General features: G+C 45.7%; 1 protein-coding gene across 4 annotated transcripts in view; it reads left to right on the forward strand.

The window, feature by feature from the left end:
* Positions 1 to 25,983, forward strand: part of PLPPR1 (phospholipid phosphatase related 1) — a 179,906-nt gene that overhangs the window by 110,301 nt on the left and 43,622 nt on the right. For 3 of the 4 annotated variants that reach the window (XM_073345698.2, XM_073345701.2, XM_073345697.2), the window contains one exon: positions 19,977 to 20,165. In XM_073345698.2, the coding sequence (XP_073201799.1) occupies positions 19,977 to 20,165 (189 nt within the window). Of the gene's footprint in view, positions 1 to 17,833; positions 17,941 to 19,976; positions 20,166 to 25,983 lie in introns of those variants that run through there. The other variant, XM_073345702.2, reaches the window with a different exon arrangement.

The raw sequence follows: 25,983 nt of genomic DNA on the forward strand, positions 1-25,983 counted from the left end.
GGTGGCAACACCATACCAGGCCATCCTTCCTTCTGCGCTGCTGCTATTGGTGTACATTCATCTTAACCAGTGTGATGGTTTGCTTTGGGTCTCCCCTGGATTTTCACTCCTTGAGTCTGAGAAGGTGTCATTCTCAGCTTTTTCCACTAGAGGTTGATCTGACTCTCTGGTTGTTCTTACTTCAAAGCCTCTAGTTTTTTTCATTGTGATGTGCGTGACACTAGCATTTATTTAGCGGTGGGCTGGAACCCGAACTGTCAGATCAGGGTTTTGTGCTACATGGCTACAACAGGTTAGAGTGACGCGGCTGGATATATCCGTGTATGGGTTAATAGTGTCCTGGCCTTCTCACTAGATGATCATTCAACCCACTGTTCTGAGCAGAGGCAATGTGGAAGATTGCCTATGGAATGAACCCCCTCTAGTACTTAATTCATGGACTATGCCTAGGTCAGTTCCTGCCATTGAGTCTGACTTTCACTGGACCAGCCCCTGATGGGGGAATCCCAACTTTTGACAAGCACCAACAAAATCCCATGCCTAGAGTGGTCTCCTTTGTGTGTATGGTGCCAGCAAAGCTCAGTCACTCGGCAGGGTGACGAAGTCCGGAATGTGTCCGCTGTGCTCTCAGCATTCCAGTAGTTCTCATTGACTCTTGTTAATTGATAACTCATGCTGAATGCAGAGAATCGATTTGTTTCAGCCGGGCACTGAACAGATTGCCGTGGAAAAACCTGCAATAGCTCACTGGCAGATCGGTATTTCCCACACCAGCATAATGGGCACTGTGAGCTTTCGCAAGTGCTGTGGGTATAAAATATGAATACAAAGGAGAGCGTTTGGTAACAGGCAGTGCAGGGGACAGGCACATTCTGTAAGCTTAAAAACCTATTTTGTCAAAGGGAGAAGACTGCGAGACATTGCTCATTAGTATCCCAGCATCGTCCCCTACAGGTCAGTGTACAAGGATTGAACTGGAGACCTCCAGAACTAAAAGTCTGAGTCTCAAGCTGTAGAGTTGTACCAGACCTACATCCTCTGTGGACTGGGCACAGAAGGAGGTGGAACGTACACCGACCAGTGGGTTACACAGGTACAGTATGGTTCAGGGCAACAGAGGTTAAAAACTACCAAGTGCATGTATGTACTGCACCTTGCCCAATGGGGCCCTGATGAGGACCTCTAGGCACTCCTAGTACAAATAGTGACTAGTAAAAAGGAAAGACCTTTGGGTCATTTAGTAAGAGCGTCCTCAAACTATGGGACCTGGCCGATGTTCTGGCGGCGCCTTGAACTTTGTTTTAGTATCACTATTTATTGATTTACCACCTTGATAATAAGAAAATGGAAGTGGCTGCCTCCGATTCCCTGGGTGCTTGTCCCCGTTTCTGCTACAGACCCTCTCACTGCATGGTAGCAATGACTGAGCAGGATTTTCCCATAGTCCCTTCTCCTTGCCTTTGGGAAGGTTGTGATAACCCTCCCTTCTTAATGCACCCCTGCAGGTGCCCAGCCAGATGCAACAGTTTGGCTGCCTCAGGGTCTTGTGGGCAGGGAGAGGGGCAAAAAGGATGGACTGGGGGCTAATGAGGATGTAAAGCTGAAGTGACCAAATGGGGAAGTAGACTGGAGGGAACAGAGGTTCAAGAGGAAACAAGCTGGGGAGTCGGGGACTTCCCTCGAGGCCTTGCACCCTGATCTGTTCTCCCTTGCGTGCCTGTTCCCCTAGCGGGACTTGCAGGTCACACTGCAGTTTCATTTTAGGGTGATCTTTCCACCCCGATAAAACTCCACTCACAGAACCCAGCTCATCATTGAGCCCGTCTTCAGTTGCACCATTTGGCACAGAGTGGGCCTGGTTCTCCGTTGCCCTGCATCTTGCATTGTCCATTTACACTTGTGCCAAGTGGATGTAAGGGCTGAGCACTGCACCAAATGACTGCACAGAGCTTAAAGACAGGGCGCAGAATCAGGCCGCTTGTTCCATGTTTCAAACACCTGTTCTGAATCTCCATTCTGTCCTTTCCTGAGAGTGGCACACCACATACCGTACATCTGCATTTGGAAGCCATGGCTTCCATTAAATGTAATTCCTTCCCGTCGTGGCTTTCAACAGAGTGTGGTTTCTGGTAAATTTTAATACATTCCACTCAGGCTTTCATTGTAAACGTGCAGCTGCTAAACCATTGAAATGTAGGGCTGGAAGGGACCTTGAGAGGTCATCTAGTCCCAGCCCCCTGCACTGAGGCAGGACCAAGTAAACCTAGGCCACCCCTGGCAGGTGGTTGTCCATCCTGTTCTTACCTCCCCCCCCCGCAGTGATGGAGATTCCACAATGGCCCTAGTTAAATGAGGATGGCTATTTACCATGGATACTAGAAATAAAAAGTGATATTGAGCCTGGGGGCACGTCTGTAGCGCTTGAGTGAAGATGCTCTACGCCGGCAGGAGAGAGCTCTCCTGTTGGCGTTGGTAGTCCACCTCCTCGAGAGACGGTAGCTATGTTGGCGGGAGAAGCTCTCCTGCCAGCTTAGCACTGTCTGAATGGGAGGTCAGTAGAAGTACGTTGCTCAGGGGTGTGGATTTTTCACACCTTGAGTGTTGTGGTTATACCGATATAGGGCTGTAGTATAGAATCATAGAATCTCAGGGTTGGAAGGGACCTCAGGAGGTCATCTAGTCCAACCCCCTGCTCAAAGCAGGACCAATCCCTAATTTTTGCCCCAGATCCCTAAATGGCCCCCTCAAGGATTGAACTCATAACCCCGGGTTTAGCAGGCCAATGCTCAAACCACTGAGCTATCCCTCCCCCAATAGACCAGACCTCATTCTCCACTGCCTTGTATCTGACGTTGCCACGAGTGCAGAGGGGGCGCAATATGCTCCCAGGTGACAACGGTAGTGTTTTGTACCTACTCAGCGTTCACTTTGCACAGCTGTAAATGCCTACACAAGGGGGCAGATTCTCATTTACTCGAACGCCCCTTTACACCCCTCTGTGAGCACCAAGGAGCCTTAAAGTGCGTGTAAATTATACTCCATTTTACGATTCCTTTACACTGCCACTGTAAAGAGGACTTGGTGCAAAGCCTACAGTGTATAAAACCCTACAGCCTTTCCTGCCACCCACCCACCCATGCTTAGCACCAGGATAACCAGTATCCTCAAGAAGCTAGAAGCAGCTGCTTTTTAGGAAGTATCTTTCATAATCAATAAAGAGCAGTTGTTTTCAGTCTCCCCATTACTGTGAGCTTCCATCAAAAGGTTTTAATTGCACATACGTGAGGAGGTGGGGAAATAAAAAGAAGGGAAAGTGCACTGATCTGCAGTCAGGGGCCATTGTTCCCGCGCAGCTATAATGAAATGTCTCTACACATACTGCTACCAGCTTTCACAGGACAGGGGAGCATCACCCGAGGGACTTGAAACAAGACAGCTTCCCTCTGCCTTGAATGGGAAGCTCTCCCAGCAGCCGAGACGGAAAAGGGAGGAGGGAACTGCTGCTGAGGTCAGCTGCACTCAAGACAAAGACGATATCCGGCTTCAGTGGGCTTGGGCAGGGTTGCTTACTGTCCTGACTTTCACAGGGCAATGCCAGCTGGTGTGCTCATGTTTGTCATGGCAAGACATCTTGACCCGAGCTCTGTTCCCAAGTGGCAAGTCGACGTGACTTCCACAGCTGGTATTGGAAATATGTTCTTGGTAGAAAGGCCCCAAACTGACATACATATTGTAGCAGGAAGAGATGAAGTTAGGGGTAACAGAATCGAATGTAATACTTACCCCAAAGTCAGGCCATTGGGGGCCCATGTTAATTCCTGTATTAAAAGTCTGCAGTAGGAAGTTGTCAGTGACTAAGTGAAGTTTGACACTCAGTAGTTTTGGGTTACTTCTGTGCTTAGATCTGTGGGGGACAATCTAGGCCATTATTAGGCTACTCTATTTTCACAGTTCTTTCCATGACAGCATGTGCCCCTGACTGCCGTCATTCTACCTGTATCTCCAAGGTAATACCCAGAGAACCTATTCTTGCTTCTGTCTTGCGTGGCTGTGTCTAGTATCACTAGCCTCAATCCCCAGCACTTGCTTATTTGGGATGCTGCAAAGCTGCAAGCCACCAGGTGATTTTTTACATACTAAAAGTTGAGGATTGTGGCTCGTGATTGAAAAATTGCAATTCTTAGATTCCGGCTGTTCTATTTAAGAGTTTACAAACTTCCATCAAACTACGCACAAATCACTTGTTCCACCTTGACTTCAGGATACCAGCAGCAGATCCAGACACCTCCTCCTGTGGTGCTAGGAGCCTGATTGCCATTTGTTGTAAGGCCTGGTCTACACTGAGATTTTATACCGGTACAACCATTTTGGCTCGGAGTGTATATATTTTTTACCAGTATAGTTGCACAACTACAACTCCTAATGTGGACACTCTTATACTAGTATAAAAGTGCCTTACTTCAATAGATTAGAGAGATAAGGTGGGTCAGGTAATATCTGTTACCAGTATAGTTTATTCCCCTTCCCATACAGGAATAAGATCTACCAGTGAAAGCACTTTTATATCAGTATAACGGTGTCTGCACTAGGGGTTGTACTGGTGTAACTATACCAGTATAGGAGAGCCATGGGGCTCCTTTACGTTCCTCTGGCAGTGAAAAGGGCATTCAAAATAGCTAGAAATTCTTTAAGATTTCCCTTTACACTGACAAAGTGCTATCAAGGGGCATTAGTGTTCCTGGAAATGAGAATCAGATGCTGTGTTTTTTACCTTGTGATGAAGTGTATATAGTTTCAGATGCTTTAGGATCTTGTAGTCTTCTCAGAAACTTCCTTTTACTGTAACAGATGTCTTGAGAAGTCACTGAGGGCCTATTTTGGCAGAGGGGGTCTGCTTCAGTCTTTATAAGCTATTCTTATTCCTAATTTAATTATTACAGTGAAATGGTAAGATAATACAATTAATTCTTGGAATAGACTCCCAGCGAGTTCCAGGGAGACCACTCTGATTCTTACACAGCCCCAACTTCAAAGGAGTTCCTCTGCTAGTAACACCTCCCCAGCATCCATGCAGCTTTCCAGCCTGTGTCAGATTGCTGATTAGAGTTGAAATGTCTTGTAGCAAAGCCATTTTCTTGAACTGAATGCTTTTAGAGTGGATCATGACTTGTGCTTGCCACAGGTGCTTAAGAACGCTCCGTCTCGGGAATCAGGTTGCAAAGTCAGCTACCTTGGATGAGGAGCAGGGAACTCTATACTTAGGGATGTGAGGCAATGTTTAAATATATATATGGGGGCTTTTACGTATGTTCTGATGTTATTTAAAAATATGTATTGTGCATATTGAGGCCACTCATTTAGAATCATTTCTTTAATGCACAGAAACCCAGTCCAGGTTATTTTTCCTCCTCACTGCAAGTGTATTATTAATTGTGTACGCAGGCCTCTCACTTCCTCACTGTAGTGTCTGGACTTCATTGTTGGTATAACATTTTTCACCTATGACAAAGACTGCTCACTGCATCGGATCCCTCCCCAACCGTGCAAGGTTACAGAGAGGGCCAAATCCTTCCTGCCTTTCTCGTGCAAATCTTCCATAGACTTCAGGAGGAGTTTGCGAGAGCAAGATGAGCAGGATTTGACCCCTGCAGTGTATATGTTCTTTCCCTTTTCTGTGCACTTGGATGTGCTGTAGATGTATCAAGATGAGTCATTCTCCCAAAGAATGTCATTCATGATGAAATGGAATAGAACAGATGCTTAAGCAGCTGCTTTATAGGCCTAGTCTTGTGCTGGTTCCCAAGGAATTTAAACCATTAAGTTGCATTAATATTAATGGCAGCTACAGATCTAATATCCTCACAGCTCAATGGGAGAATAGACTTTGTAGCAGTTAGAAACATAGGATCATAGGACTGGAAGGCATTTCGAGGGTCCTCTAGTCCAGTCCCCTGCACTCATGGCAGGATTAAGTATTATCTAGACCATCCCTGACAGGTATTTGTCAAACCTGCTCTTAAAAATCTCCAGTGATGAAGATTCCACAACCTCCCTGGGTCAGCCTCTGGATGGAATGGACTTGTAATGATCGTGTTGTCTCAATCTTTCTCATTATCCATGTTTTTGGAACGTGTTCCTTCCTACCAGTCAACCTCCAGAATATTGAAATTCAGGCTGTCTTTAGAAAGTTAGATGTAGACTCATTTAAGGCCAGAAGGGAACATGAAATCGTCGAGTCTGACTTCCTGCAGAACACAGGGCTGAGCATATTAATCTCTGGGGCGAACTGAGACAGGATCTGACATTACCACCACATGTGCTCACACACACGATGCTTTTCACTGCCCCACTGCATTTACTGTGCGGGGGTGGTGAGGGCGTATTATACATGTGCTGTAGGGCAAGGTGTCCTCAGGAATAGAGGTTGCATTACCGCTTGCATTAGTTTTAACTATTGCCAAGGTGCTCGTATGCCAGGGCAATTAGCTCTTATATAGCTACATTCATACAGTATTATCGTGCACTGTTTAGTGGTTAAAAGAACAGGAGGACTTGTGGCACCTTAGAGACTGACAAATTTATTTGAGCATGAGCTTTCGTGAGCTACAGAATACAGACTAACACGGCTGCTGCTCTGAAACCTGTTTAGTGGTTGCCACTGCCATTTGCTGGATAACCTCCGAACTGCTCCCCTGGGCATCTTAAGACACTGCTGCTAAGAGTTAAATGAGGCTGTCCTTTAGCACAAAGAGTAGGGCTGTCTTCTGTTTGGAGCAGATGGTGTGAGTTCCATCCTTGCTGTCCCAGCTGGCCAAGGTTGCAGCACACTGATGCCATGAATTTCCTAGATGACAATGGGCTTGTTCTGCTACAAGTAAACTTGTACTATTTACAATTACTGGCTCAGTCCCAGTTTTTCATACCGTGTCCCAGGAAATTCTTTTGGATACTTGAAATGACCTAGGGTGAAATCCTTGACCCACTGAAGTCGGTGACAAAGCTCCCACTGGATTCAATAGGGACAGTATTTCGCCCCGGTTTATTTTAGTAACAAAAACATTTTAATTATTTTTTTACAAGTAGGAAATGTTTGTTCAAGAGACATTGGTACACTGCCTTGAACTTGCTCTGTGTTTACTAGGGACAAAGAGTCCACTGAATATGAGTACAGTGCGATGAATGGTGTTTGGGGTGACAGGGAAAGTCAGATGAGCGTGGACCCTATCAAAGCTGTTCTTTTGTTCAAAGTGACCATTAATGACACTTATTTGGTGTTTCATGATGAGTTCATTGTGACATTCCGGGTATGTGTGTACTGAAGCTGGGTGGACATACCTGCAGAAGCTCAATCAGAGGCCCCAGTCAGTTACACAGCATGTTGTATCTTTACCTCTGAATGTAAAACACATGAATCTGAAATTGAATTAGAAATAGATCATTTAGGCCACTACTTTTGTGTAAATTATATGCTACACTACTTTTAGCCTGTGCAGTTTTAAATGACTCAAACTCTCTCCATGTCAAAGATTCTTTCTGCATAACATCTCCAAGTTATGGCCTTTCCTACCCATCCACACAGCTAAAACTCTGGTCCAGGCTCTCATCATCTTTCATCTTGATTACTGCAATATCCTTCTCTCTGGCCTTGACAAATGCAACCTTGGCCCACTCATCTCCACTCAGAATGCTGCTGCATAGATAACAGCCTGCACTTTGACCATGTCATCCCCTCTTTGAATCCCTCCACCAGCTCTCTCTTTTTTATCGCATCAAACATAAGCTGCTTGCCTTCACTTTCATGGCCCTTCATGACCTATCCACACCAGATCAGTCCTGTCTCATTCGCTGTCAGGATGTTGACTCCTGCCTCCGATCGGCCCATGATGCCACCCTCCATCGTCCACTTGTTAAATTTCAAACAAGCCCCTTTGTGTTCTCCCCCGTCCTGCCCACACTTGCATATCGTGCTGACCAGTATTGTCTCATTGTTTTCTTGATTAGGGTAACGTGAGTACTGTGTTGACTCGTGCACCTGTACAGAGCCCTGTTGATTTCACTGGGGCTTCACATGGGTGAAAGAATCTACCCATGTATATGAGCTTGAAGGATTGGGGCCTAAAATTAGTTGTTTCTAAAGCTTGGCATCAGCACTGTAAGGACTGTCATTATACTGTACAGGAATGTAGTTCAAACACAAAACTGTCTCACCTTTGTAGTCCTGTAAATCACCTGATTATGTTGTGGGCCACCATAATTGGCAATACAGTTACTAGGCGATTAAGTCTTATTGGGTATTAATTCTTTCCAGTAGAGAAAACAAATAATGCATAATGACCATACTAGGCTTAGTTGTGTAATAGCTGTAAATCCAATTAATAAGCTTTAAACAAGGGGGGATTGTAACTTTCCACTACGGCCCAAGCTGTGCTTAGGTGTGAGGGAAGGAGCGCATGGGGCATGTTTCTGAGAGAGCTATCCACGGTACTTGCACATTCTCCATTACCACAGGTTTCAGAGTAGCAGCCGTGTTAGTCTGCATCCGTAAAAAGGAGGACTTGTGGCACCTTAGAGACTAACCAATTTATTAGAGCATAAGCTTTCGTGAGCTACAGCTCACTTCATCGGATGCATGCAGTGGAATGCACTGAATGCATCCGATGAAGTGAACTGTAGCTCACGAAAGCTTATGCTCTAATAAATTGGTTAATCTCTAAGGTGCCACAAGTCCTCCTTTTCCATTACCACAGAATCTGAGGGTATGTCTACAGTACAGTTAAAACCCTGTGGCTGGTCCATACCGACTGACTCCAGCTCGTGGGGCTAAGGCTGCAAGGTGGGAGGATCCTAGAGCTTGGGCTACAGCCCAAACTCCAACGTCCGCATGGCAATTAAATAGCCCCACGGCCCGAGTCCAGCGAGCCGAGTTAGCTGGCACAGGCCAGCCGCAGGTGTCTAATTACAGAGTAGACGTCCCCTTAGTGTCTCACCATCTTTCATGTATTTATCCACGCAAACATCCCTGTGAAGCAAGACAATGCTATTATCCCAGAGAAGTGAGACACAGAGAGATGTGTGCACATGTACACTTCGAGCTGGAATGGGGGGTAATTCCCAGCTCAGAGAGATTCCCATGCTAGCTCTGACTGAGCTCGCACACTAAAAATAAAGTGGAGGTGGAAAGGGCAGGAAGGGCTGGCCATTCCAAGTAAATGCTGTGCATCTTGGAGGGGTATGTAGGCCTGCTGCTCACCCCACCCTCACCTACCTGCTGTCTTTAGCCCGCTAGCTCGATCAGATCTAGTGTAGGTATGTCTCTGAGCTGGGAACTATACCCCCCCATCTCAAAGTGTAGACATCCCCTAAGTGACTTCCTCAAAATCGCCCAAGAAGCCCAGGGTGGAGCACTGATTTGAACCCAGGTCTCCTGAACTCTGGGCTGTTGCTATTATTTATTACCATACCACCTAAGAGCCGTAGACATGGACCACTAGGCACTGTACAAACACAGAACAGAAAGACTAGGCACTGTACAAACACAGAACAGAAAGACAGTCCCTGCCCCAAAAAGCTTACAATCTAAGTACAAGACAAGAGACAACAGATGGAGACAGACAGATGGGAGAGTACAAGAAAACAATGAGACAGTGCTGGGCTGCATGACAGCCGGTGGTATCAGCACGCCAGCAGTTTAACCTTTGTCAAGCTTTTTGCAGGCATCATGGCAAACAAGTTTTAAGGAGGGCTCTGAGGGAGGTTAATGAATGAGTTGTGTGGATGTTTGTGTAGGATCCTAAGCATGAGGGGCAGCATGGGAGAAAGCACGAAGGTTCTTATTTGAAAATGTAACAAGCGGGTGATGGACGCTGGTATCATTGGCACATCGGAAGCATCAATTTATATCTCAGTAGCAAGTGAAAGATGATAGGTAGGGGAGAGATTGGTTGTTAAGAGCCCTTAAAGTGATCATAAGCATCTTATGTTCAATGCAAGGAGAAGGGGGAGCTAGGGAGGAATTCAAAGAGGGAGTGACATGGTGTAAGTGACAGGTTAGGAAAATGTTCTTTGCAGCTGTATTCCGAATGGCTATGACAGAGCAAGGCTGCAGTTGTCAAGGAACGATGTTGCAGTAATCAAGTTGCGAGATGATGAGAGCTTCCGTCCTTCCTCTCAAGGGAATTTTGGCAGAGTGAGCCAGAATTCTTTCCAGGGCTTTGGGGCAATGCACACAAAAGTGGCAGCTGAGTAATTCTTGCTCTAACTGTACTAAAGACGTCACCCTTGGGCAGACATCCAGCCTGGAAAATAGCAGCATGGTCCGTACAACTAATATACATGGAACTGGAAAAGTGGCTGTAAACCTGGACACAATCGCGCAGCATGAGAATAAAAAAAACGTGAGAATAATACTAGCAGCCTACAAAGGCTTCATTCTTCCAATTAATTACTAAATCCGAGAAACACTAGACTGCGGAAAGCACGTTTGGGGGCAACACAGTCACATACAGGGCAAGAAGTAAAAATTTACAGTGGGCTTTTCTTATCCAAAGCCCACTGACATCACTGAAAAGACTCCTATTGACTTCAGTGGGCTTGGAGATGGTCCCTAATGTACCTTAAAATAAAGACAAGGGGCTATTGTACTGGCTTTCTTTCTTTAATTAGTATTTAATTATATAGCCCAGGCTCTAGTATCATGCAAGATACATTCAGCATGGCTTTGGTGTCTGTAGCGGGGTGGTCACCCGCTCCTGCCCTGAAGGGCTTGAAATCAGCCCTGAGAGAGGGCTGAGGCTGAGAGTGGGCTGCTGCTAGGGAAAGCCGCAAGCCTCGGCTGATTGGGGAAACAGCCAAAGCAGCGGCCACGCCCCAATCAGGGCCCCGCTGGCCTTTATAAGAGGACAGTGGGCCAGGAGGACACAGTCTCTCTCTAGATGTTGAGCGGGAGGGGCCTGACAGCTGGGAGCTGAGCAGGGTACCTAAAGTGGAGCAGGGCTGGGGAAAGGCCAGAGGAGCTGGGGAGCTCTGGCCTGAGAAATCCCCAGGGTGCAGGCCTTGATGAAGGCCTAGGAAAAGGGTACTGGGGTTGCAGAGGGCAGCCCAAGAGTAGGCAGAAGCAGCAGGTCCAGACCCTCCTTGCCAATGATGAGTGGCAATTATACAGCAGTCCGTTCCAGGGAGCAGGGGCTAGGTGGTGACTGGCAGTAGCCAAAGACTGAGGTGAAGTGGGTATAGAGGGTGGGGTTCCCCGGGGGTGGGGAGACCCAGATCTGTGAGGGTTCTGCCAGGGGGCAGCACCCCAGTGTGAAAGGGGCATCGGTGTCTGGGAGGGACTCGGGGCCCAGTGGCAAGCAGGACACCGGCCTGCAGAGGGCGCTCCGGAGGCTGGTGAGCTAATTCCCCGGATGACCAGCAGGAGGCGCCGCACCAGTGAGTCCCGCCCTGCCACAGTGTCCATATTGAGGATGCAGTAACATTTGTCTATTTCAAGGAATCATGAAAGTTTCAATGGGAATTGGTTTCTCACATGAAGCTTTACTATTAACGATACTTGATTGGTGTATTGGAAAAAAAAAACAAATAACCTTTCAGTGCTCCAGTTCTTTTTTTCTTATTCCCCAAATGTCCTTTAAACACCCAGAAAGCACAAGAGAATAAAAGTGGTCTTGTGGTCAAGACACTGACACAGAATTTGGGAGAACTGGATTTAATACCTGGCTCAACTACATATGGCCTTGGGCAAGTCATTTAATCTCTTTGTGACTCTATTCCCCACCTGTAAAATAAGCATGATAACACTCCAGCACATTGTTAGTCTTGTCTGGTTACCTATGAGCCCTTTGGAGCAGGACTGTCTCGTAAGGTTGGTCTAAATGCACATGTTGTACCCATGTAATGATATCCGTTTGGAAAGTTTTAGAAACAGGACAAAGGTACTTATATAGGTAAAGCTCATGAAATAATATAAGCACCTTTATATGAGTGTCACTGTAACCAACTAAGAGCTGCACCAATTTAAATATCTCTTTCTAGAACAGATACAATTAAATTGGTCCAAAAACTGTCTACCAAAAACTGGGTAGATATTCCCTCATAGTGCATTGAGCCTAGCACTATGTGGCCTTGCTCTTAATTGGTGCCCTACGTGTTATCCTAGCTAAAACAACAATAATTTAGGTAGCAGGTCTTTGAGGCTGTTATCTTAGTGACTTTGACTTCCTTGTCAGCTATCTTTGAAATAATCCCCTCTTTGACACTGACAAAGAGAGTGTCAGATTTCCATGGTTTGGTAAATAGACAGGTTATTTTGGGGGACTGGGCTGTGGACACGGTGAAGGGGTTGTACTATCTTTCAAGCGTGGAATCTCCATTCTGGATACCAGGCCTGGGGCTGGGATTTTCAAAGAGGCTGGTTGGCTGTCAATAGAAGTTAGGCAGCGTTACTCGGTAAAGCCCAGAATGGGGCAGCACGTTTTAAAAGGAGAGCAGATTTTAGATTTGGAAACCATGGCAGTAATTGGTGTGGCCTTTTATTCCATTTTGGAATGAAATTGATTAATACCTTTCTTTTAAAAGTGTAGCACATTATTACACTAAGCAAGGTAAATTAAATAATGGACAGAATGTTTAAAACCCATTTTATTTGCAACGTGCAAACAGAATGTCAAGTTAGCAAATGGCAGATATTTATTAGGATGAGTCATGCTTCTAGTTCTGTTATTGTGTTGTATTATACTGCTCTAATTAGTCATCTTGATATGGAGGCTAGGTTGGCATGTGTATTTTAAAGTTTGGTTTCACTTTTTAAATAACAATGATTAGAGTTAGATGGATCTGTCTCCCTATCTTAGGGTCTTATGTGCTGCCCATCACCATAGTATGTGAGTACCTTAATAAAATTAATAGGAATAGCAAAATCTCTAGTGCACTTTGCAGAGTCTCCATATGATCATCAGATTCATTAGGTAAGCAATTTCAGACTGGATCAGTACTTAGGAGACCACCGAGTTGCTAGAGAAGTTGTAATTCAGTCGGTAGATGCTCTTTGTAAGAGGTCAGTCCCTGAATATGATGCTAAAGGGGTGGTTTGCCACTGGAATGCTGCTTTTCTGAAGAGAAGTAAATTGAAATACTGATCACTTGTGGCCATTTCATAGAATCATAGAATATCAGAGTTGGAAGGGACCTCAGGAGGTCATCTAGTCCAACCCGCTGCTCAAAGCAGGACCAATCCCCAACTAAATCATCCCAGCCAGGGCTTTGTCAAGCATGACCTTAAAAACTTCTAAGGAAGGAGATTCCACCACCTCCCTAGGTAACACATTCCAGTGTTTCACCACCCTCCACGTGAAAAAGTTTTTCCTAATATCCAACCTAGACCTCCCCCACTGCAACTTGAGACCATTACTCCTTGTTCTGTCATCTGCTACCACTGAGAACAGTCTAGATCCATCCTCTTTGGAACCCCCTTTTAGGTAGTTGAAAGCAGGTATCAAATCCCCCCTCATTCTTCTCTTCTGCAGACTAAACAATCCCAGTTCCCTCAGCCTCTCCTCATAAGTCATGTGTTCCAGTCCCCTAATCATTTTTGTTGCCCTCCGCTGGACATTTTCCAATTTTTCCACACCCTTCTTGTAGTGTGGGGCCCAAAACTGGACACAGTACATTTAAAATGAAATATCTCATGGCTCCCTTCACAAAAGCTGAATGTTAATTCCAGTCTCCTGTCCTCATGCTAGGTTGGATGATGATGAAGATGATGATTTCTTTTCTTTTATTTATTTTCTGCCTAAACTTCCCTTGTAGTCATCATGTATTACTCATTAAATGCTAACAGAGTGACTGGTGCTGCACAAGACCCAGGAGAAGACGTGGTCCTTGCCCTGAGGTGTTTACATCCTAAGCAGATGGAGAACACAGGAGACTCAGAGGAAGAGGAAGTTTGCCCCTCCTTTTGCAGAACAAATGAGGGTGCAGCCTCCGACGCTGAAAGAGGATTTTGTCCAAGCTGACGATGCAAGAACTGCCCATGCCAAGGCCCTGAGTCATGCAACCCCTCAGGTTCTCTTGGCTCATTTGCTTCCTGTGGTGCCAGAGCTCAGCCACCAGCCTGGGGTGGAAGGGGGAGCACTTGGGTTAATATTGACTCTATAAGTATTATGACTGGGTGGTAAGCTGCACATAGAGTAGAAGACAATCCAACCCATCCCCCCGCTCCTACCTAGTCTCCTAGTGTTAATGCTGATTCCTAGGGTGATGGGGTATCTAGTGGGAAGAGAAAAACAATACTAAAAAGCTGGCACTTCTCCCTTCTTGCCTTCTGTGCTATGCAGATCTCCCCTTGCAGACCGAGGTGAAGATCTGAACTATAACACTGGCATTTCATCAATTCCTATCCTAGTGATCGATACCAGCTTTCAGCGGGGTGGGGTGTCCCCAATTCATGTAGAGTTAGTTCCTCTCCTAGAAGGCTGTGTTGGTGGGGCAACAAAATAATGAGCATCTTCGTTGTTTTCAGATCTCTGCAGAGACTTGCTTATTTGTCAGTTGTGTGGATTTCTGGTAAAGCAGGTGGCTTAGCTCTCATTGGTTGCAAGGTGATCTATTGTAAAGTCTCAAATTTAAGGACTGTCACTCTGTGACACTCTATACATCGGGGGAACATCCTGTACCCCCATGTTCATCCTTATAATATGATTGTGTGGTATCCAATGCAAAGTTTGTCATGTCGGGTGTCTTCGGAAGGCTTATGATGCACTGAGCATTGTTGTTATACTAATGTTATGGGTTGTAATATCATGTATGTAGTTATGAGGCTGAAAATGTGTCCTCATGGCTTAAAACAAACCCAGGCAAAACTCTCCAGGAGTACAGGGGCAGTTCACATCTCATCAGGGCATGTATGGGACAAACCCAGCCCAGCCTCACAGGAACAAAGGACACTGGCCTAGGCAGCAACAAAGGATCTGTCAGACTCTTGAGTGAGTCACCCCCCTTCCCTTGGTCAGTTTGGGACTATGATGAGGTAATGCTCACCTGACCCTAAAGGGGTGGGGGCAAAGCCAAGAGCGAAGAAAGAACATAATAAAAGGGAGAGACATTTGCCTGTGGTGAGAAGCATCTAAGTTTGTAAGGGCACTGAAAGTGTTAAGATCAGCTTAGAATGTGTTTTGCTTTTGTTTCATTTGACCAAATCTGACTTTTTGACTTATAATCACTTAAAATCTATCTTCTTTAATTAATAAATTTGTTTGTTTATTCTACTTGAAGCAGTGCGTTTGGTTTGAAGTGTGTCAGAGACTCCCCTTGGGATAACAAGCCTGGTACATATCAATTTCTTTGTTAAATTTACGAACTCATACAAGCTTGCAGCATCCAGCAGGAATAACTGGGCATTGCAAGACAGAGGTTCCTAGGGTTGTGTCTGGGACCGGAGCTATTGGCTAGTGTCATTCGGTTGCTCCCTCACGTAGGTGGGAGCAGTTTACATGCTAGAGGCTGTGCGTGAACAGCCCGGGAGTGAGAGTTCTCAGAGCAGAGCAGGGTAAGGCTGGCTCCCAGATTCAAGGATTGGAGTGACCTAGTAGATCACCAGTCCAGATAACACCAGGGGAATGTCACACTCACCCAGAGAAAGCAAACTAAAAACTGCAGAAAGCAATGACTTCTAAATTTTATATCAATGCGCTAGCATTCAACTTAAGAGGGAAAAAGTGAAAAATATGTATGTTTCGGAGATTTAAATATAAGTAGGGCCCTACCAAATTCACGGTCATGAAAAACACGCCATGGACTGTGAAATCTGGTCTTTTGTGTGCTTTTACCCTATACTGTACAAATTTCACGGGGGAGACCAATGTGTCTCAGACTGGGGGTTCTGACCCAAAAGGGGGTCACAAGGTTATTTTAGGGGGGGTCACAGTATTGCCACGCTTACTTCCATGCTGCAGCCTTCAGAGGTGGGTGGCCAGAGAATGGTGGCTGCTGACCAAGGGCCCAGCTCTGAAGACCGTAGCACAGAAGTAAGGATGGCAATACCATGCCATGCCATGCCATCCTTCTGTGCTGCTGCTGGCGGCGGCTCTGCCTTCAGAGCTGGGCTCCCGGCCAGCAGTCGCCGCTCTCTGGCCACCCAGCTCTGAAGGTATTGACACCGCCAGCAGCAGCGCAGAAGTAAGAGTAGCAGTCTGTAAGACTGTAAGAGTAGAGTACTGCAATCCCCCTACAATAACCTTGCGACACCCCCCCCACACACACAAGTCCTTTTTGGGTCAGGACCCCTACAAGTACAACACCATGAAATTTCAGATATAAATTTCGTGATTTCAGATATTTATGATTTGTAAAATCCTATGACCGTGAAATTGACCCAAATGGACCATGAATTTGGTAGGGCCCTAATTGTAAGGATTAATTACCAAACTTCATTCCATTTGAGTAAGCCTTTAAAAAAGAGCCTATGTTGTTACTTGGGGTTTTCAGAACCCCCAACAGGGGCAACTAAACTATTTTGCTCTAGGTGGTGGTAAGAATAAATCAACAGGAACTCAGCGATTCTGTCTGATCAAGGATTAAATGCAAGTCAGCATGCTCTTGTCTAACACTGCAGTTTATTAGATTTAAGCATACACAGACATAAACAGTAGATTTAGAACGTCCCAGATATTTACCTAACATCTGGAACAGTACTGAGTAATTAGCAGCAGGTTCGCAGTGGCCAGTTGCTCACCCACCAGGGAGAAAGGGTGTCAGGAAAAACATCTCTCAAGATGGTTTCAGAGAATTGCTCCTGAGGTCAGCTAATAGAGTGTACTTTTGTAACTACAAAACACATAGGTCATAATGACCCCTACTGGATCATCCTTTTACTAACTTTCAATAAACTTTCTAATATCAGAGGCGTCTAGACTCAAGGTTTTCCACCCACCAAAGGTTTCAGTCTCAGTTGTTTTCTTGCCTGTCTCCTCCTCCCATTCTGATTAGCAGAAGCTGCCAGCTAGATATGACCTTGCTTCTGAAAGCCTGTCTCCAAATTAACCCTTAACTATGTGGTGTTTTATTTCATTACTTCAGGGTGGCTGAATGCACATAATAGGGTTGCAATTAACTTGATCCCAATTCTGGGGTATACACACCCCTCAAATCTAGGGCAATGTGATCTGCCTGTAGATGGAACCAAAATTCTGTGATCCGCTAAAGTGGGTGCAGCTAATTCATGCAGCTAATTGTTGTTTCTGCAAGGCATAAAATAATGTGGGCCTCATGTATGCTATAGAATTAACCCCTGGCTTCAGAGTTGTGCTCCTGAATCTCAGCTTTCATTCTGAAAAATAAATTATGGGTGGGATTTTCAGAAGCCATCATAGAAGATTAGGGTTGGAAGAGTCTAGTCCAACCCCCTCCTCAAAGCGGGAGCAACCCCAGTTAAATCATCCCAGTCAGGGCTTTGTCAAGCTGGACCTTAAAAACATCTAAGAAGGGAGATTCCACCACCTACCTAGGGAACCCATTCCAGTGCTTCACCACCCTCCCAGTGAAATAGTTTTTCTTAATACCCAACCTAAACCTCCCCCACTGCAACTTGAGACCATTGCTCCTTGTTCTGTCATCTGCCACTGAGAACAGCTGAGCTCCATCCTCTTTGGAACCCCCCTTCAGGTAGATGAAGGCTGCTATCAAATCCCCCCTCACTCTTCTCTTCTGAAGACTAAATAACCCCAGTTCCCTCAGCCTCTCCTCATCAGTCATGTGTCCCAGCCCCCTGGCATTGGCCTAAGGGATATGATAGTTTCACCGACTGAGTTCAATGGAACCAGGGTTTGCAAATTTACCTTATGTTTTTAGCCTTCATGAATGTGAAGAGACTGAAGATCTGACCTGAGTGGAACTGATGGAGTGATATCTGCCTGAGTATGCAGAAAGCTTGAAGAAATATCCCGAGAGGTGTGAACCACCCCATATATCCTAATGGCTTGTTGTCATTTTTAGGTTTCAGAGTCCATCTCCAACATATTGACAACTGAAAATGCAGGGACAGTATAAAGGAAACTGAATTTAATATAAATAGAAAAAACACAAGGCCTTCTGCACTGATTGAATTATTCATTTTCATATTTAATTCAATGATGTGACCACATGCCAAATCTGAATTTAAGCTTCTGTAGTCCTGACAACTGCCTCCTACCTGCTGTATCTAGCTGCACCGGCTTTTGGTCTGGCATCTCCATCAAACTCTCCACATCTTTTGTGGTTCCCTTGTGCATCCTTGACAAAATGTGTGTGCAAGGTCAGGCCACGAGCTAGATAGATGCACAAACATCTTGTAAATGGCTCTTTGTGGAAGAATTGCAATTAATATTAAATGGCTATTCCTATAATCTTGCAACACTATATTTTCAATCCACTGCACAGTGACTTTAAAAAATAAAGACAAATTAAGATCTGTATTTTATTCCTGCCCTGATTTTTTCCCTAGCTCACTACTAAATAGCTTTGCATTCATGACGCCTCTGGAAACATACTTATGACTAACGTGCCTCCATTGTGAAAGATGATTGTAAACAGGATCTTGGGCCTGAATTTTTGTTGTTCTGCATCTTGTGCAGGCATTTATGGTGGTACAAAGTGGGTGTGAAATGCCACCAGGTCAGCGTGCGTTCATGGGCTATACATAGTGCAGGGTGATGAAGAATCAGGCCTACTTTGTACTGAATGGTGCACCTAGAGGACTGGCTTTTGGCCAGCCAGCTTTTGCTCCTGCACAGCTCTGATTGGTGGTCAGTCATACAAAGGAAAAGAGCCTTTTGTGGAGCCTTTAATATGTTCACAAGACAACATGATAATGTTAAAAATGATGTGCCAGGTTCAGATTGTTGTGCTAATTGGTCCCATTGCAAGCCGGCAGCAGCGAATGGGTTTATCCTCTTACTTCTGTAGCATAATCCCTCCTGGTCAGGGCTGAGGGAAGTGGACGTCAGCAATTTGGGGAGGAGCTTGCACTACTGTGGCCCTGTCCGATCTGTTCTGGGGATAAATAGAAGGCTTCAGACTCGGGGCTGCCAAGCCAGCATTGTTCCCCAGCAATACGTTATCAAACATTACAATGAAACCAAAAAATGAGACCAGGATGGATCCTGGTGAAATAAGCATGTTTAAAGGACCAGACTCAGTCGAGGGTCTATGCTGGAGCAGACCTTGAAGGGAATCCTAGTAGTACAAAAGTAGGCACAGCCATCTACTACGTGCTAGGAAAGGGAAGGAGGGGCTGTAGAAAGCCAGCAGAGCCCCAAACGTGTGAAGCCCGGAGCAGAGACGTGGTCACAGGAAGAGCTGCTGGCAAACAGGCTGGGTCCATTGTTCCCCTTGGCAGATTTTTGGGCTCCTCCTGAATAGATTTTTGAAGCTTCCCTTCTAAGTGGCAGCTCCATGAAAAGGCAAACTCGATATTCTGCTTTACCTGGAGAGGAGTCCCCATTCTGAGCCACACGGGGCTTCACTGGACTGTCACGGTATATACTCTCCCCTGCACTGGCTGAATTCCACAGTGGGAAGCCGATGGCTTTTGGTCCCCCTACAACCCTTGTTCTTTCAAACTCACCCCCTGCCAGCATGCACAGATTTTAGGCTGTTACCACCAAAGTCTGTGGCCCTGCCTGCTGTCCTGCTAGTTTGCATGGAATGTTGCTGCTGGTGACACTCACACACCCTTTGATAAAGTAGCCGCCAAAGCTCCAGTCCCTCTGTGAGCCGTGCTGCAGACCCACTTCGATCTGAGACATTCATTAGTGTCGTTTGCCAAAAGGTTTATGTAACAGATGTTACAAAGCAGAGAGAGAGAGACACACACACACAGAACAATACTGGAAGAGCTGGTGGGGTGATGGAGGGAGGATATTCCGTGGGACTAAAGTAGCTCAGAGCCCCAGCTGCATCTGCTAAACAGCAACTAATGTCTCTGTGTGACCATGCTGTATTTTCAGCTCGTCATCATGGCTGGGACCGTTCTGCTCGCCTACTACTTCGAGTGCTCTGACACTTTCCAGGTGCATATCCAGGGTTTCTTCTGTCAGGATGGAGATTTGATGAAGCCTTACCCAGGAACGGAGGACGAGAGTTTTATTTCACCTCTGGTGCTGTATTGCGTGCTGGCTTCGACCCCGACAGCTATTGTAAGTATCAAAACACTTTCATTCTTCCATGCTGATGCAAAAAAAGAAGACAAAAAATCCCTGTAATCCCTGATTTTCCTTTTTCTCCTCTCTTCTTTTCAACTGTAATTCATGTATGTTTCTGTTGTAGCCAAAGAAAGAGAGCAGACTCCTAAAATCCGCATCAGTTATCCACAGAGGTTCTGGTTAATTCTAATACTGTCAGAAAGCAAGATGAAGCTGCCTACAGTTTAAGAATGTACAGTAGCTAGCTCACTTTAATAGTTGGTTATGAATTGCATGGTTTCCAGAGAGGCCCCAAATGCAAAGATTACGTGTTCTTGGCAATAAAATAACCGTCGTAAAATTTGAATCAGATCTGAAATTATACAGCCAGAACTATTTGCTGCTGTTCTGAATGGACTGCTGAGGACTCAAATGAGGGGAAAGCTGCTTTATAACAGTTTCTAGTTATTGACAAGTGCAAATGTGCTTTATTTTTATGTGTGTTGCTCTCACATACACAGACATACAGTTAACTCTCTTCTTTACCTGTTTTTCTTTTATGATCCCACAAAACACCGTGCAGTTATATATGCTAAAGCCGTTTTCAAGTTGCAGGACACCAAAAGCTCTAAAATGCTTCTTAAAGTCACCCTAATCTCAAAACATTGTGTTTCTTCTTTTTTTGCACAAAAAATAACAAATATAATTAATAGCCAGCTTTGTTACTAATCTAGCTAAATGAATGCAATTTAATTAGATATTGTCCTTTTTGTGTGTCTTTTTTTCTGCAAGGTTATTAACTCGTATATGTGGATCTTTAAGACAGGTGATTGCAGAAGTGTATGTCATTAAATTTCTTGGGGTTTCTTTTTAGTTTATTGCAAATATGGGATCATAACTGAACTAATAGCAGAAACAGACAATACAGAAAATAATCAGAAAAATAAGGGGAAGACTTTCAAAAGTGGCTAAGGTATTTAGGTGCATAAGTCCTACTGAAAGCCAATGGGACTTGTATGCCTAATTCCCTTAGGCACTTTTGAAAATCTTCCCTACTAGCAATTGTATTTTCTGCATTAGCACTCCAAGCTCAATAGGTAATTTGACCTGGTCGAGTTCACTTAATGCTGCACCAATTTCAGGGTTTGCAAATGAAGGAGTTGCATTGAGACCAGGGAATGTTGTCACTTTACACCCATCCTTTCCCACCAAAATGTATTTTGGGCCATCTAGGGAAGTAGCTTTTGGAAAGCAGTGTTTGTACCGGGAGGTTTAATGCACTCCTCACTATGAATTTGATACTGCACAATTGAACTCAATTGGTGACTTGTCTTTGACTTCAGGGGAACTGGATCTGGCATGGGATGGCCAAGTATTGGTACAATGCTACTCTCTGGGAACTTTTTCCCTTGGGCATCTTCATGTGAGCAGGACAAAGTTGCTGTGGCATTTTAAATGTTGTTTTACTGGGGAAACATTTTCCCTCCACCCCAGAGGTCAGTGACAGAGCTTTCTTTCCTCAGGGCCCTCAGCTACCTTCCTTGGCCAACAAGGGCTGAGTGGGGTTATGTTTGGAGCCCTTCAGGACTGATCCTTCCTCAATCACAGACTAATGTGATGTGCTTCTGCTGCCAGGCACTGACCAGTGCTGCCTTTGTAGCATACATAGCCCTTGCCAGCCCAGGGAATGGAAGATCAGGCCTGGGAGTCAAACTCAAAGAGCTATTGGACCAGCCCTCTAAAGCCTTTTTTGTCTCTCATTCAGTATATTCTGGTGTCTAGCACTGGGTTCTTTTTCCCATCTAATCTCAAAACAACGCATGTGCCGGGGCTGTCTCATTTCTTCAAACTTTAATGGTTTGATCTGAGTGAGTTCAATACATTACTATTACATTTCTACATTCAATACATGATGAAATTAGGTCGTTTTTATAGAAGTTGATTTTTAGAAACCGATTTTATACAGTCGATTGCGTATGTCCACTCTAAGCACATTAAGTTGGCGGAGTGCATCCTCACTACCGTGGCTAGCATCGACTTACAGAGCGGTGCACTGTGGGTAGCTATCCCACAGTTCCCGCAGTCTCTGCTGCCCATTGGAATTCTGGGTTGAGCTCCCAATGCCTGATGGGGCAAAAACATTGTCGCAGGTGGTTTCGGGTACATGTTGTCAGCCCTCCCTCCCCCCCCCCCCCGTGAAAGCAATGGCAGACAATCGTTTTGCACCTTTTTTCCTGGGTTAACCGTGCAGACAGCATACCACGGCAAGCATGGAGCCCACTCAGCTCACCGTCACCGTACGTCTCCTGGGTGCTGCTGGCAGACGTGGTACTGCATTGCTACACAACAGCAGCTACTTGCCTTTGTGGCAGACAGTGCAGTAGGATGGATAGCCATTGTATGTCTCCTGGGTGCTCCTGGCAGACCTCGGTGAGGTCAATCAGGGGTGCCTGGCGAGACATGGTTATTCTCCTCTTAGAGCACTGAATGGGAGCCAGAGACTCCAGGTCATTCTCTTCTTTAAGTTTCATCTCATGGAGATTCAGTCCTGCCTCGAAGATCATACGAGCTGGAGGCTTCTGCCTGAGGCTGCTCTCCCAGCCGGCAGCACCACACGGTCACACCTACCCCAGCCTACCCCTTGCTCCCATGGCTCATGAAGCCTGGACAGTAGAAAGGAGCAGTTCAACTATAGGCTGAGCAAGTGCAGAATGGTGGTAGAATGTCCCTTTGGATGTTTAAAAGCTTGCTGGCGCCGTTTGCTGACTAGGTCAGACCTCAGTGCAACCAACATTCCCACTGTTATTACTGCTTGCTGTTTGCTCCATAATATCTGTGAGAGTAAGGGGGGAGATGTTTATGGCGGGGTGGAAGGTTGAGGCAAATCACCTGGCATCCGATTTTGAGCAGCCAGACACTAGGGCGATTAGAAGAGCACAGCAATGTGCGCTGCACATCAGAGAGGCTTTGAAAACCAGTTTCATGACTGGCCAGGCTTTGGTGTGAGAGTTGTGTGTGTTTCTCCTTGATGCAAACCCGCCCCCTTTGTTGATTTTAATTCACTGTAAGCCAACCACCCTCCCCCCCTTCAAAATAAAATAACTATTGTTTTGAAACCATGCATTCTTTCTTTATTAATTAAAAAAAAAAGAGATAACGGACAAGGTAGCCCGGGTGGGGTGGGAGAGGAGGGAAGGACAAGGCCTTATTGTAGCCAAACTAAAAATCAAACTGTTTGAGTGACAGCCTTCAGTTGCTTGGGCCATCCTTTGGAGTGGAGTGGCTGGGTGCCAGGAGCCTCCCCCTCCGCGTTCTTGGGTGTCTGGGTGAGGAGGCTGTGGAACATGGGGAGGAGGGTAGGCGGTTACAGAGTGGATGCAGCGGGGGTCTGTGCTGTTGTTGGCTTTCCTGCAGATCCAACAGATGCTTCATCATATCTGTTTGCTTCCCCATTAGCCACAGCATCGCGCCCTGCCTCCACTGTTCACGCTCACTTAATTCTTTCGTGGCCTGTGCCACTGAATGCCTCCATGCATTAAGCTGTGCCCTATCAGTGCGGGAGGACTGCATGAGCTCGGAAAACATGTCATCATGAGTGCGTTTTTTCCGCCTTTTAATCTGCAATAACCTCAGGGACGGAGATGATAGGGGGAGCGCAGAAACATTCTACGATTCTGGGGGGACTGCATGGTCACCTGTGCTGCTGAGTTTGCCACGCTGACCAAACAGGAAATGAAATTCAAAAGTTCCCCGGGGCTTTTCCTGTGTACCTGGCTAGTGCATCAGAGTTCAAAGTGCTGTTCAGAGCAGTCACAATGGAGCACTCTGGGATAGCTCCTGGAGGCCAATACCGTCAATTTGCGTCCGCACTGCCCCAAATTCGACCCAGCAAGGTCGATTTTAGAGCTACTCCCCTCGTCGGGGAGGAGTACAGAAGTAGATTTTAAGAGCCCTTTAGGTCAACGGAATGGGGTTGGTTATGTGGACGTAGTCATTTTTAAATAGACCTAACACGGCTAAATTCGACCTAACCCCATAGTGTAGACCAGGCCTAAGACATCCTCACCCATTTCTTTCCAGGCCACCATTTCCTACCCACCCCCAGTACACTCAGGTGACAGGCCCGCATTCCCACTCCCAGCAGCTATTTCTGTGCACGACTTCCTCACACACCAACCATGAGAAGCATCATCTCTAAGCAACCTCTGCCATACTGTGGCATCTCTAAACTGTCACCCACATCCCTAACCTGCATGACTTGGTCATTGTGCATTGCACTGCCTACCAAATCACCCTGCGTACACGTCCTTATTGATGCTTACAGCCCTTGCAGCTCCTGCAGCATGGGACGTGATTTGAAAGCTGGTGGAACCCACATGAGGTTCAGCCAAACGAAAGTATCCCGTTTCTTCCATATATGCTATGGCAATTGTATCCTCAAGAGAACAACCCCAAATCAGGTTTCCTTCTCAAAGACCAAACTGCTTCACATGAAGAACTCCTCTGTGGCTCATTGAACAGATGATGTTCAAGGTAAAAGTTTTAGGCGTGCAGGGGTTGGTTCTCCCCTCTGTGTATCTGCCTAACTCTGCTTCACATGAATGAGAGTCACATATGCATCTAGAGAGCCTACACTCATGGCAGGTTAATCCATAGCTTCATTCTCTGCACTCTGCTATCAAGAGTAATCATTGTCAGCCCACAGCCAGGCCTACGGAGAGTGCATTAAAATCAAGGCTAATGTCAGTCCTCTTTTATAGCAATGATCCTCACAAGTGAGATTATTGCTGCTGTTTTTACAAGATGATCTGCAGGGTCATTTGATAAGAGCTGTCTGCACTGGGGGGAGGGGGCTAGTAGACACTACCTCACTTCAGATTAACCCATAAACCATGAACAACGTGCTGCTTCGGGCTTACCAAACACACTGCGTGCCCTTGTAAGCAGAGTCCAAGTCAGAGCAATGGGTCAGTTTGGCTAAGAGGATTTATAACTGTGAATCTGATTTGCCCTTATTTTATCACAGTGCCAGCACCACATGGCATGAGGGAAATAACTATTAACCCAGCTTCTTGGCATCTCAAAGAAAAACAACTGGAGAGAGTTTGGCAAAACCACACGCCTAGTCCAGTGCATACACTGGCATACAGCAGCCAGGCATGCTTAGGTGCAGTCCCACATGCACATGTTTGAAAGTCCTAATTCTAGTGCAGCTTTGAAATGTTGCAGGATTTGCGGGGAGCCTGTTAGCGAATACGGCGCATCTTGTGGAAAGTTTGTTTTTGCAATCCACGTTGGAATCAAATGGGGCTGTGACTACGGGTGGCGAAATGCATGCATAAATCCATGTACCCTTATCAGAAACCCTCTTTTCATTTGGTAACATACTGTGTGCTTTTAGCTATCTAGTACCTGCAATGTGAATGAGACTCCCCTGCTTCTGTGCTTGTCGAAACTTGCTGTTGCACAAGTGGATCCATTAAGCTATTTTCCCTGCTGCACTGAATGTGTAATCACTAGGCTCGTGGGTTACAAACATCTTTTGATGTAATATCTGACGTAACCTTTTGCTGTCTGATAATGGGAAGTCCCTGGAAGGGGAAGTGCTTGCATCTCATTGGGTCACAGTTAAATAAATAAAAGGTACACACACCGACCTCAAATCTCGGAAATGCATTTTTCACCCCAATGTTCCATTGCGGATAGTTCAAATGGTCTCATCTTGCTGTGCTCAGTTGTCATTCTAGACTCTGAGTGCAATGAAATTAGCATCTTCTCTGTAAAGCAGCAGAAAAGTGGTGAATGAAATGGTAATTTGCACCTAAACAAGGAC

This window comes from Lepidochelys kempii, chromosome 5 (genome assembly GCF_965140285.1).
Source record: "Lepidochelys kempii isolate rLepKem1 chromosome 5, rLepKem1.hap1, whole genome shotgun sequence".
Lineage (NCBI taxonomy): Eukaryota > Metazoa > Chordata > Testudines > Cheloniidae > Lepidochelys > Lepidochelys kempii.